Genomic DNA, 13,815 nt, shown 5'->3' with positions numbered 1-13,815 from the left:
TGATTTATTTATCAATTATCAATATTGCTTGTTAAGTTGAGGGCGCTATCTAGCGTTATTGGTGTGACTCAGTTTCACACCGAGATTTTCGACAATAGTGGTATTGAACGGCGCTTTCACGGCGAGATGACGGCCGCTATTTGAATCACTTGACTGGGTCTAAAACATAATACTATAGTTTCTCTCCAAAATCCATCAACCAATTCATTAATATTTCAGGTTCATGAAACGTGACCAAATGTACTCAACCAGGGACTGGACTGATCTTCCTCTTTTATCATCCATAGCTGATCGATTAGGCTTAATCGAGCTTCTAAGATTCCGAGCCGTCTGCAAGGCCTGGTACGCCGCCTCTTCATTTGCCTCGGCCGATATTGAAGCCTTACCGGATCGCAACCCATGGTTCATAGAGTACGATTCTGATAATTCTCAGTGCACATTGGCCACTGAAAAATTCACTAAAAAAAACATCCTTGATGTTCCAGAACTAAAGGAAACAGAGTGCCTAGCATCGATTGAAGGGTGGCTCCTACTATTCTGTGAAGGCTCGATGTTCTTCTTTTGCCCTCTGTCCCGTGCCAGGATCGACATTCCGGGGACATTCTCTCACACAGTAATCAATAAGCACGTAACATTCCTTTCGGCTCTGCCGACGTCGAAAGGCTGCATCGTGGGGGTCGTTAGCCAAACCGGAACAGTGATCGAATTGCACGCGATGCGATTCGCCATGGAGCCACTTGTTGGACCAAGCACAAGCTGGAATTTAGGTTACCACTCTATGCTGCTTACCGGAAGGAGGGGTTTTTTAATATTTTGAAAACAATTTAATGGAGTATTTTTCTATAGATGAAGCAAAGTTGAGCCTGGCGGAAGCGTCTTGTGAGAAGCCGGCAACGGAGGAGGAAGAGAGGAATAGAATGAAGGAACTGAAGGAAGGGTTGGGATTAGATCTTGTTTTTGCAGGACGATTGTGCATACTGAAAACAATAGGGTTTTTAAGACAAGTGCAAGGTTTGAACCCCGGTTCCATCAGATGAATGGAAAGCAAAGCTGGTGAGCCAGGGAAGAGCAATATTGCTGTTCCTTTAGCTGATTGTTTTATTATATTAGGGCTAGATTTCCATTTATTGGTTGTTGTTACTCATTTTTCATCACCTAAATATAATTCTCTAATACTTAATTATAGACCAAGTCTTATACTAGCATTTGAGATGACTATCTAGCTCAGTTGATAGAGCATAAGGTTTTTAACATTGAGGTCGTGGGATCGAGTCATACGGAGGGCATTTCATAATTCGGAGGTCTTCTACGGAAGCTGCTCTCAACCTGGTGTTGGGGGCAGCCTACTATCTTACCTCCCCTTACCCCATTATATATTATATGGGAACAAGGGACATCCATTTTTTTATTATACTAGCCATTTATTTTAATAGGCAAGTCTACATATTCTATTCTATTTTGCAATCTGCATATGCTCAACCTGCAATTTGCTGATCTTCTACGGTTAGTCAACTCTATATACGTGAGATAAAGAGTTTCTAGGGCATTAGAGCTCGAACCGCATAGAGTTTCTTGTGCTCGTTTTTTAGAATCTGTCGGACGTATATAGCCTAAGTAATGACTAAGATCTGATAATCATTGAATATGTATTCTTTATCACTTTCTTATCACTCCTTTAATCTATCTCTCGTTAATTCATTTAATTTTGAATTAAATATAATAATATATTTTTTTTTTAAAATCTCATTTTTCAATTTATCAAATATTTTTTAACTCTTAGTGTTCTCCAATCTCAATCTAACGATAACATAATACATTATTCTTTATTTTTTTTAATTTATTATTCAAAATAAAGCCTCGTATCATAATTCATACTCACATTCTATTTTTTATTCTCCTAATCGTATTTAAGGTATTTTCTTAATAAAACAATGACACTAATATTTGAAAAAGTTTAATCATTTTTCTACGATATTAAATTAATTGTTAAAGTAATAGAATTTTCATTCATGACCCTGAAAATATTTGAGACGACGCTAGTCTCTATACTTCAAAAACAAATTGTTTAAGTTGATTAATGTATATAAATATATTTTACCCTCTGTACTACACTACCGTGGGATATAAGTATTTCACTTTTCTCGACATAATTCATAAGTAGTTTATTTTTGAGTATCGATTTCTCATTGTTCACTCAACTTTTTCGATCATATATTATATCATTGTAAAAACTCGTGAAATAAAATATAAATGATCTATAATTCGAATTCACCAAAATCTACTGAAAAAGAAAATAGATTAAGAGAACATGAAGCAAACAAAAATAGCATGAGAAAAATGATTATATTTATGTTCAACTCTCCCCTCGATCATGTGTGATTATATTTATAGTAATGGATTAGGTTTATACAAACCCATTTACAAAAGTTATACGTAAAAAAACCGTCATAAAGTCGTTATATAACGACCTCAGAAGGATCAGGATTATTGACTGTTACATAAAATCGCCATACTGCTTTCTTTCTAAGATCCAGTAGTGAAAAATTCTACGCTCTTAATGGTGAGCGCCGATGACGAGATGACCCTGAAGAAGATATAGATGAACTTTTCGAATTCATCGTCATAAAGAACAGATTCGACAAGTAATCGCTTACGTCTTCGGGCGAAAATCTGACGAAAAATTTCGTTCTACTTTCATCTCTAACTGTTGATTTATGAGTATCATGGAACTCCCTGTACACTCCAACGAGCTTCGTCCCGATGGAAAGCTTGATTTTGTCTCGCAGTTTCGGATCGGGCACCACAGAAGAACTCTGCTTAATGTATGCGTCTTCAAAGCTCGAAGTAAAATTCTTGAAACATTCTTTAGTTTCTTCATCGGTCATCGAAACAGTTGGATTCTCCGATAAGGAATCGAATACTTTTCCCCAAGCTAACCGCTCGTAATTCGCCGCATACTGCCTCACCTTAGCTTCATGTTTCGCTAACCAGTCTTCGCCGAGTACATACATGAGATTCGATGTACGGACACCAGAGATTATGTGTTGGAGATTGTTGGCTAGGAATAAGTAAGATTGGGAGACGTCTTTGTAATGGTTTGACTTACCGTCGAGTTTGCAGAGTAGGACGAGGATTAGCCGCGCAAACCGGACGGATATTGCAGGTGCCGGAGACTCGTCGGAATCTTGAATATCGAGGAACGGTTCCGGTATCGATGATCTTGCCGTCGGTGGCCAGTCCGAGATAATTTCAGTGAGGATGTTTCTGTAATCGGCTAGGAGAGTGAGGCAATTCATCGAGTATATCGTTAAAGGATGCAGACCGCCGCCTGGAATCATCGCTTTGGACGAGTCCTTTTGGATTTTGGATTCGAAATCAGTCAACGACGAATGCACTGACTCACTGAGTCGAACCAGAGAGTTCAGAGCTTGTAATCGGACGGATGAAGCTGATTCAAAAGAAAAGATCGTTTCAATCGCTTGCCAGTCCTCTGAAACTGCAATGTACATATCGAGAATACAGATCAATTTCTCCATCGGCAATTTTTTATCGGTGATCGATTTTCGAATAGTTTTGTAAATGTTTATGCATTCTTTAGCGTAACCGGAAGCGATCATGCAATCGGCTATCAATTTCAGATCGGATTTAGCTGTAAAAGAATCATCTTCCGAGATGTAATCACCTACGGTGCGAATCTCATCGTCCGGTGAACCGTTATCATCATAATCCAACGTGCTAATTCTCGTGGAAGTCCGTGATTTTCGGGTAGAAACAGATTCCGGATCCAAATCAGCCCGATTCATCGATAAAATCTGGTAAAACTCTTTTTGAAGCCGTTTCATTGCGATTTGCATCAAATTTTGAGCTTGAGTGAGCGTTTCGGGATCGGAAACTTGATGAGAAACCAGCAAATGCATGATCTCTTGTAGATCGTTGACGGATTTGATGAACTGCATGACTTCTCTTTTGCTTCCGTGGAAAAGAGAAGAAACTCCAGCGTAAGCTGACGCTTCCGCATCCCATTTCATGATGATTGTGGCGGCGGCGTCGATGGTCGTCTCGATCATGGATCTACGGCGAGGAGTACTGGATAGCGAGGTTCTTGAAGGTGACATGATGGAAGACGACGACGTGCTGGAGGTGAAACAAAGGCTCTTCATCCCTTTCCTCGGCGTGAAGAGGTAAGTGTTCTGAAGCTTTTTTTTTTAGTAAGTTTTCTCTTTGTTTATTTCTGGATTTGAATGAATGAGTAGGAAAGAATTGGGGAGGGGAATTTATAGAAGCTGGTTTGACGACGCCGTTGCTAGGAGGGGAAGAACGTTGTGGGGGGGGGGGGGGGGATTTTGACCCTTGAAAATTAAATAATTTTTGGGTAAAGTACAAAAATAATACCTCAACTAAATGGCATTGATTTTTTCAGTCCCTCAGTTATTAAAAGTTACAAAATGATCATCGACTATTCATATGATCCAAACATGTCCTTTTTTATTAAAAAAATATTAGTCATATGAACTGGACATTAATTTATTGACTAAGATATGATAACATAATATTTTAATAATGTTTACAGACACTGGCGTTGCTTTTAAGCACTGTCTCAACTAGGGATGGGTATGGGTCGGATTTCGGCCACCCCGACCCGAAAATTTTACATCCTTCACCCGACCCGACCTAAAATAATAAAAAATATTATTTTTATTCAATAAAAACATTGATTTAATTAAAATAATAATATATAGAGGGGTATTATTGTAATTATTCTAAATATATAAGGTAAAATTATATTTTTTGGGTGGGGTCGGGTATTTTTCACCCTAAACTCGACTCTGACTCGACATGAAACCAAATTTAAAAAAAAAACAGAATCGATCCTGAACCTGTCAGATTTGGGTCTCATGCCCATCCCTAGGCTCAACGACATAAAGTTTCAAGCACTAACTCAAACGACATAATGTAAATGGAGACTCGATCCACGAAGTATAACTCTAACAATCATATCTTATCATATCCCAATTAGCATGTTAACATCTAGCTCAAACAATCATCATTTTTAATAGAAAAAAGACAAATTTGAAATATATGAATACTTAAATGATCATTTTATAACTTTTAATAGTTAATGAATCCAATAAAATATCACCTTATAATTAGAAGATCACTTGTGTACTTTACCCATAATTTTTTATATGATGTTGCTAACCATTATTTTAATATACTTTTAGGGTAAATTATGCGTTTAGTACGTAAACTATTAGTTTTGGTCCGTTTTAGTACATAAACTTTCAATTTTTTCAAAACCATACCTAAAGTTTAGTTTTATTTCATTCTAGTACCACTGTTCAAAATTTAACATTAAGTTTTAAAAATTTGAAATTTTAGGTATTAAAATGGACTAAAATTGATAGTTTAAGTACTAAATGCGTTAAATTTTTAATGACGGAGTACTAAAATAAACAAAAACTAAATGTTAAATAATGTTTTAAAAAGATTAAAAATTTATGTATTAAAATAAAATAAAACTGATAATTTAATTACTAAATACGTAGTAATATTTTTTTTATAGAAAGTAATATTTGTTTTAATTAACGCACGAAGGGCACTAATATTAACCAAGTCAAATATCAACAAATAAAGAGATAATATTACCAACTAAATTGGAAAATTGTGCCACTTGAAGAAAAAATCATGAATATTAGACTTATCTTCAGTCAAGGCTATATAGATCCCACGCGTTACATCACTATAATTAAATGTTCAATTTTCTTTCCCTTGAAAATAATAAAAGAGACGAGTTCTTGATAAGATCTCAAAATCCTAACGATATCCCAATTCAACTTTTTGGAATCCCTTTTTCAAAAAATTTATTTGCAAAATTTATTGTTTTTGAGAATTTTGTATACGTATTAACTTAATTACCAAAGTGTAGGGTTTGAAAAAGTAGTACAATTATTTTTATTTTCGTATGAAACCCATCTAAATATGTAGGAAACATTTACAAAAGCAATAACGGATTAATTAGAGATTTGATATAAAATTTAATTTGAAAATAAATGATAAAAGAGGTATATACCATAAAGATTAAATTATTTTTAAAATAATAAAACCTAATTGATTTATTCATATTTATAACATAAAAATCAAATAGATCTATTTAATAATGAAGACATCTATTTAATATATTCATATTTATTCATACTTATTCATACAATACAAGAGCCTCCCAATTACACAATAAAAAACCCTAAATAACAAATGTACTGTTTGAATGTTCGATTTTAATATTGCAACAAGCTAAAAAAAAGGACGGAAAAGAATAAGAGAGTTGTAATTAATTAGGATTTAATATGCCCACGAATTCCGCGCATTGTAGAAACAAAGGGTCTGTATATCCACATATCACTTGAAATCTGTACAGAATATCTGGGGAAAAAAGCAATTGGGATTTGTTAAATCATCATTGCACTAATTTTATGTATACGTAATTACAAACGGAAGCAGGAGTATATGTTATGGAGACGAATATAAATTTATAAAATTTCAGAGGTAAATTTAATTTTATAAAATTTTAGGAATTAAAAATATATTTTTAATTAAAAATATCTAGAAAAATATTTAAAATATATGATAATTTTAAAATTTTAGGGGTCGATCGTCTCCACCTGTCCTGTCTAGGTTCACCCTATACGTGATGGAATGAATGTAAAATTTTATACTAGGAAGATAAATTTATAAAACGTTAGATAATAAAAATATACTATTAATAAAAATATAAAAAATATTTAAATTATATAAAAATTTAAATTTTTTAAAAGACGGTTATAAAGGTCGGCAAATTAACTCGTGTGAATGTCTTTGGCCATTTGACCTTTTGGATGGTCGATTGCCTTATTTTACTTCCATCTAACTAACCTACTTCAAAAGAAGAAATTCAAAGGTTATCGCAGCATTAGCATTGCGGACTTTCATGCACAGTTTTTTATATGTGAAAAAGTTAGCATTATTTAGTTAATGTAAAAAAGTATTAGAGATACTTGTATTTTTTTTTAAAAATATTGTCCTCGTATTTTTTTTAATATGACCCTTCAACTCTGAAAATAAATTTAATGTGAACCTTTAAGTAATGTTTTTTCGTCATTGACCGTTACGATGCTGGCATGACAATTCACGGTGTTAGTGTGACAGTTCATCTGTCATGTTTGAGTTACCAATTTAACAATCTGTCATGTCATATGCTACATTATCAATCACCGTGAACTTCATGTCAGTGCAGTGACTGCCATGTCAGTACTGTAACAGTTAACGACAAAAAACGTTGATTAAAGGGACACATTGACTTTATTTTCTAAGTTGGAAGACTACGTTAAGAGAAAATATAATATGAGATATGTATTGTTTTTTTAAAAAAAATTACAGGCACCTATGATAATTTTTTTGACTTCAATTAAAATCTGAATTTCTACAATGGCTTTCCAGCGGCGGTCTTCGGTGGCGGCTCTCATCTGTGCCATTCAACATTTCAACTTCAATATTTTCCTCTCAACACTCGATTTCGACCGCTCATAAAAGCTCAATACTGGAATTTATAGCAAGTTTAATTATTATATATATGGATCAAATTATATTTAGATTAAATTCATGAATCTCATATTCCATCATTGTCTTCGAGATTTTTGTTGATTATTCTTTTATTTGAAAAAAAAAGATTTAAATTTTGTAGAATTTCATGCTGCCATTATATGCTGGTTATTGAAATAATTGAAGTAAAAAAGTTCATTGATTCGAATTATACTATAGTTCGAAATTATGAAATGCTATAAATTTTTTTGTTGTGACATGGATTTTAAAATTCACTTCTCCACCTCCCTATGGTTATATATTAATGAATTCACCTCTTCATCTCCTACCACTCTATTAACTTATATTTTATCTAAAATACTTTGAAACTCACAAAATTTAACCTAAAATCTAAATTTATGACATCCTAAATCGCTTTGATTTATACTATTCACAATCGGATTAACATGGAATCAATATATACAATTCAATTCCTTCTTCTCTACCTTTCCACTATCACGCTTCATCATCGAGAAAACAAAGAGAATTCAAAATTAAGATTTTTCATAAAAATAAGAAAGTTTTGGGGTTATTTCATAATTTTTACAAGAAAAATATTTATTTGTAATGTCGTTAACATTTGAGTGATCAAAATAGGAATAAAACAAAAGTTTAGTGAGAAAATAAAAAAAAATTAGTGACCAAAATAAGAGTGAGAAGAAAGTTGAGTTGTGAAATTTATAATTTATCCAAAGTTTTATCATCAAGGGTAAAGTACAAAAATGGTCCTCAACTATATAGTGTTGCTTTGTTAATTCATACATCTATTAAAAGTTATAAAATGATCTGCTATGTTGAGTGCATCAACTATTAGAAGTTAGGGTAAAATATACCTTCCTCACTGAACTTGAATCTCTCTCCTATTTTACTTATTGTACTTTTAATTTTTTTTAATTTATTTACTAAACTTTTAAATTGCTCCTATTTTGGTCACTCTGAATTATTTTATTATTATTATTTTGGTATGAAATGATATTTTTTAGTATTAATTTTATTATTTATTTAAAATTATTTTTATATTAAATAATAAAAAAAATATTATGTCATACCAAAATAATAATAAAATAATTCAGAGTGACCAAAATAGGAACAATTAGAAAGTTCAATGAGCAAATTTAAAAAGTTGAAAGTTGAGTAAAATAGAAGGGAAAGTTCAATGAGGAATGGTGTAGTTTATCCTAAAAGCTATACAATAACCATTTTACTATTCATATATTCTAAACTTGTCCTTTCTCGTTAATAAATTAACAGTTGTCTAAGTTGGATTATCTTGCTGATTAAGATATGATAAAATTTGGTATCATAATCGTTTGAATTATATAATCATTTCAGATACGAGATCAAATTTTATCATATCTCAATCAACAGTTTAATGTTTAGCTCAGACAACCATAATTTTTTTAATGAGAAGGGACGAGTTAGAAAAATATGAATAGTGTAGTGGTCATTTTGTAACTTTTAATAATCAAGAGGCTCAATAAAATAACATCATATAATTAAAGAACAATTTGATAACATTTAATAGCTAAAAGACTTAATAAAGTAATATCATATAGTCAAGGGACCATTTACGTACTTTTGCGTATCACCTAATAGTATATGAAGAAAAAGAAAGGAATACTAATAACCTCAAGGTTTTGGTTTGGTAACGGCGGAGCCTTGAAATATGGCAGGCATTTGCGCATCGAGTTCAAGGCCTAGGTGGTGAGTTCAGCGAGTCACCAATAAAAGAGGAAAATCGGATCATACCAGTTCTTTTAATGTTTTAACGATACACGACCCATCCCTCCCTTCTTTCTCCAACCCCATTTTCATTTGGTGCTAAAAACAGTGAATGGTTGAAACGTGTTTCAGCCTTTCATCTTCAACATTCAACCCCCCTTGAAAAGAAAAACAAAGTACAGCTCATCTGAATTCTCCCCTCAAAAAGAAGAAGATAAAGGGTCACTTCATTAATTGGATTAATGAAGTAAAGCGTATTTTTTATTATAAGGAAGTCCCCGATCATGTGAAAGTGAAACTGATCTCCATCAAACTCAAGGGCAGAGCATCTGCGTGGTGGGAGCAGTTATGACGTTCACGATACAGGTAGGGCAAGGCCAAGATCACTGATTAGGAAAAGATGAAGATGAAGGGTCACTTCATTCCCTTCGGCTACACGCAAACCTTGTTTCAGCGACTTCATGCGGTGAGGCAGGGCGCACGATCATTCGATGATTACACGGAGGAGTTTTACCAATTGGTCACCCGGAACGATTTATCTAAGACGGAGAAGAAGATGGTGACGCGGTATTTAGGGGGTTTACGCCAGCCCTTGCAAGATGTCCTTAGCCTTCATTCACTGTGGAGTGTTTCGAAAGCTTACCAGTGTGCACTTGCTGTTGAAAAAATAGTAAAACATGAGACTAGTGATCAGGAGCGATCACAACAGTCGACCAGTTTACCCTCGGGATTCCCGTCCTGCTCAGCAGCCACCGTAGGGTAATTCTAACCCTACTATTAGATGTTTTCGTTGTGGTGAACAAGGGCATAGGGCGACTGATTGCAGGAAGTCTGCTAGTCAAAAGAACAAAAATTTGTTGATTGAGAAAAACACAGAAGACGAGACTGAAGAGATTGGCGAACCCGTGTATGACGATGAAGAGACTGATGATGTGTTGTATGGAGATGGTCATGAGACTCTGGTCGTTCGCAAGAGTCTACTGACTCCCAAGGGAGATTCAGGGGATGATTGGTTGAGAACCAATATTTTCCACACAACCTGCACAATTGTAGATAAAGTCTGCAAAATGATCATTGACAGCGGCAGTTATGAGAATGTAGTATCCGAGGAGGTTGTCCATAAAATTACAGTTGAAGACGGACCGTCATCCTAAGCCATACAAGTTGTCATGGATAAATAAAGGAAGTGAGGTAACAGTTGATAGGCGATGCATCCTGTCTTTTTCAATTGGTAGAAAATATTTTGATAATGTCTGGTGTGATGTTGTGTCTATGGATACGTGTCATATATTGTTGGGTCGACCTTGGTAGTATGATCATAGTGTCATTCATGATGGACGAAAGAATACATATTCCCTTAGCATCAAGGGAAAAAAGATTGTGTTGGCACCCCGACGGGAAGGACTCACTCTTACCCCGGTAACCCATAATATTAACCTGCTTTCTATGTCCAGGTTTTTAGATGAGATTGATCATGGAGGCGTGGTCTATGCCTTACTACCTTGCAAGAATAGTGCAGTAGATGTGGATACATATTTACCAGTAGAGGTGCAGAGGTTGCTAGCAGAATTCTCTAACTTGATGCCAGAGGATCTTCCTCTTGGACTACCGCATATAAGGGATATTCAACATCAAATTGACCTTGTTCCTGAGTCAAGTTTACCAAATCGACCAGCATATCGCCTCAGTCCCAAGGAGGCTGAAGAGTTGTAGCAGTAGGTGGAAGAGTTGTTGGAGAGGGGCTATATCCGTAAGAGTATGAGACCATGTGCAGTCCCTGCTTTGCTAGTGCCAAAGAAAGATGATTCTTCACGTATGTGTGTTGACAACCGAGCGATCAACAGAATTACAGTGAAGTACCAGTTTCTAATTCCCCGTCTAGATGATATATTGGATCAGCTATCCGGTTCTAAGGTATTCTAAAAAATTGACCTTAAAAAAGGATACCACCAAATCAGAATAAAACCTGGAGATGAGTGGAAGATGACGTTTAAAACGCCACAAGGGTTGTATGAGTGGATGGTCATTCCTTTTGGGCTATCCAATGTGCCCAGTACGTTCATGAGATTTATGCATCAGGTCTTGCGGCCTTTTATGGGGAAATTTATTGTAGTTTACTTCGACGATATCCTTGTTTATAGTCCGACATGGGCTTCACACTTCGATCACCTCTGTGATGTTTTTGAGATGCTGAAAACGGAGTGCTTGTTTGTCAATCAGAAGAAGTGTTATTTCTTCACTACTTCTGTGAATTTTCTTGGTTTTGTTGTGTCTACCGATGGTGTTCATGCAGATAAGTCAAAGATAGATACAACATTGGAGTGGCCCAGACCAAGGACCTTACATGACATCCGAAGTTTCCTTGGATTGACATCTTTCTACCGCCGGTTCATTAGAAATTTCAGTACTCTGATCGCCCCTATCATAGAGTGCCTCAAGGGGCGTGATTTCCAGTGGTCTGAGGAGGGATAGGCCAGTTTTCAAATGGTCAAGCAGAAGATGACCAAGGCACCAGTTTTGGCACTTCCTGATTTTAACAAAGTGTTTGAGGTAAATTGTGATGCATCTGGCATTGGCATTGGTGGTGTTCTGAGTCAGGCAGGTCGTCCAGTTGCTTTTTTTTAGTGAGAAGCTATCGGGATCAAAGAAAAATTATTCCACTTATGATATGGAGTTCTATGTCATAGTTCAGTCCCTGAAGCATTGGCGTCACTACCTAGTACAAAAGGAGTATATTCTATTTACCGATCATGAGGCCTTGAAGTACATCAATGGACAAGCTGAGTAGACGTCATGGCATACTTGCAAGAATTCACTTTTACGCTGAGGCACCAAACAGGGAGTTTAAACCGCGTCGCAGATACCCTGAGCCGTCGTACCTTTCTTCTCACCACCATGAGTACCAAAGTTGCAGGCTTTGAGACATTCACAGATATGTATGCAGCTGATCCTTCATTTGGAAGGATATTTCAGGAGGTAACTGAGGGTCACCGTCATGATTTTGTTTTGCATAATGAGTATCTGTTTCATGGATTATAGTTGTGCATTCCAGATTGTTCATTGAGGCAGCAAATTTTAAGTGAACTTCATAATGAGGGACACTTTGGCTGAGATAAGACCTTGGCCCTTATCTCTTCTGACTTTTATTGGACCAATTTGACTAGTGATGTGGCCCATTATGTGGACCGTTGTTATATGTGCCAGCGGTCTAAGGGAGTTCTCACCAATGCTGGCTTGTACACTCCCTTACCTGTTCTTGAAGCTCCTTGGTTCGATGTCAACATGGATTTTGTATTGGGCTTACCCCGCACCCAAAGGGCCTCGGATTATATCTTTGTTGTGGTTTACAGGTTTTCCAAGATGATCCATTTTGTAGCTTGCAGAAAGACTATGGATGATGTCTGGATTACCCATTTTTATTTCAATGAGATTGTACGTTTACAAGGTGTTCCTCGATCCATCACTTTAGATCGTATACCAAGTTCATCAGTCAATTCTGGAAGAGCCTGTGGGGAAAACTGGGAACGCAGTTTAATTTTAGTAGTTCCTACCACCCACAGACGGATGGCCATACCGAGGTGGTGAACTGGAGTTTGGGTAACCTTTTGAGGTGTTTGGCAGGAACGAAGCCGAAGCAGTGGGATTTGACATTGCCTTAAGCAGAATTTGCCTATAACAGATCAAAAAATAGAACCATAAGTTTAAGCCTATTTGAGATTATCTATGGTCAGAACCTATTTGGGGTGCTGGACTTAGCCCCTATTCCACGTATAGGACGTTTCAGTCCTAAAGCATATGAGATGGCAAAGTATCTTCGGGGTATCCATGAGTAGGTGAAATAGACTATTCATGAGAGCAATTCCAAGTACAAGACTCGGGTTGACAATCATCGTCGTCAGGTACTTTTTGATGTTGGTGATTTTGTTTGGGTTGTATTAACTCGTGATCATTTTCCTGTTGGCGAGTATAATAAGCTTAAGGATCGGAAGATTGGACCTTATGAGGTCATGCAGAAGATCAATGATAATTCTTATAGGTTGCGTCTTCCCAGTCACTTGAAGACTTCTGATGTCTTTAATGTGAAGCACCTAAGTCCTTGTTTTGTGGATTCTGATGACACTACTTTAAACTCGAGGACGAGTTCTTTCTAACCCTGGGTGACTGATGCAGGGGGATCCGAGACAGATGATGATGAGTTGTTAGATTGCACCTTGATGGCGCTAATATACCATGAGTTGGCAGATTAACACAAATGCGAGAGTTGATTGTGATAAGTTCCTCATTGGGGTCATTTTGAGTGCGTTTCAGTCTTTTGGCCATAACTTTGGCTACGGGTGTCAAAATCGCGCATAAGATCCCAATTCGGAAAGCCCATTTCGACGCGCACGCTGTCCAGCATGGCTACATGTGGCCTTTTTTTTTACCTCAAATTCTTCCGTTTTCCCCTCCGAATAACTAGTTTTATTTATTTTTTACTAT

The 13,815-nt window shown here is 36.0% G+C and overlaps 1 protein-coding gene across 1 annotated transcript; it reads right to left on the bottom strand.

Moving 5' to 3' along the window:
- Positions 1-2,483: 2,483 nt before the first annotated feature.
- On the bottom strand, positions 2,484-13,656 carry LOC120142344 (exocyst complex component EXO70H1-like). The gene is made up of 3 exons (XM_039157057.1): positions 13,566-13,656; positions 12,801-13,006; positions 2,484-4,196 (listed from the first exon to the last, which is right to left on the bottom strand). Exons 1-3 carry the CDS (start codon positions 13,654-13,656, stop codon positions 2,547-2,549), a joined length of 1,947 nt encoding a protein of 648 aa, XP_039012988.1. The 3' UTR covers positions 2,484-2,546.
- Positions 13,657-13,815: the final 159 nt, after the last annotated feature.

This window comes from Hibiscus syriacus, unplaced genomic scaffold, assembly GCF_006381635.1.
Source record: "Hibiscus syriacus cultivar Baekdansim isolate YM2019G1 unplaced genomic scaffold, ASM638163v2 tig00110828_pilon, whole genome shotgun sequence".
Classification (NCBI taxonomy): Eukaryota; Viridiplantae; Streptophyta; class Magnoliopsida; order Malvales; family Malvaceae; genus Hibiscus; species Hibiscus syriacus.
This window is presented reverse-complemented; position numbering and strand designations above follow the sequence as displayed.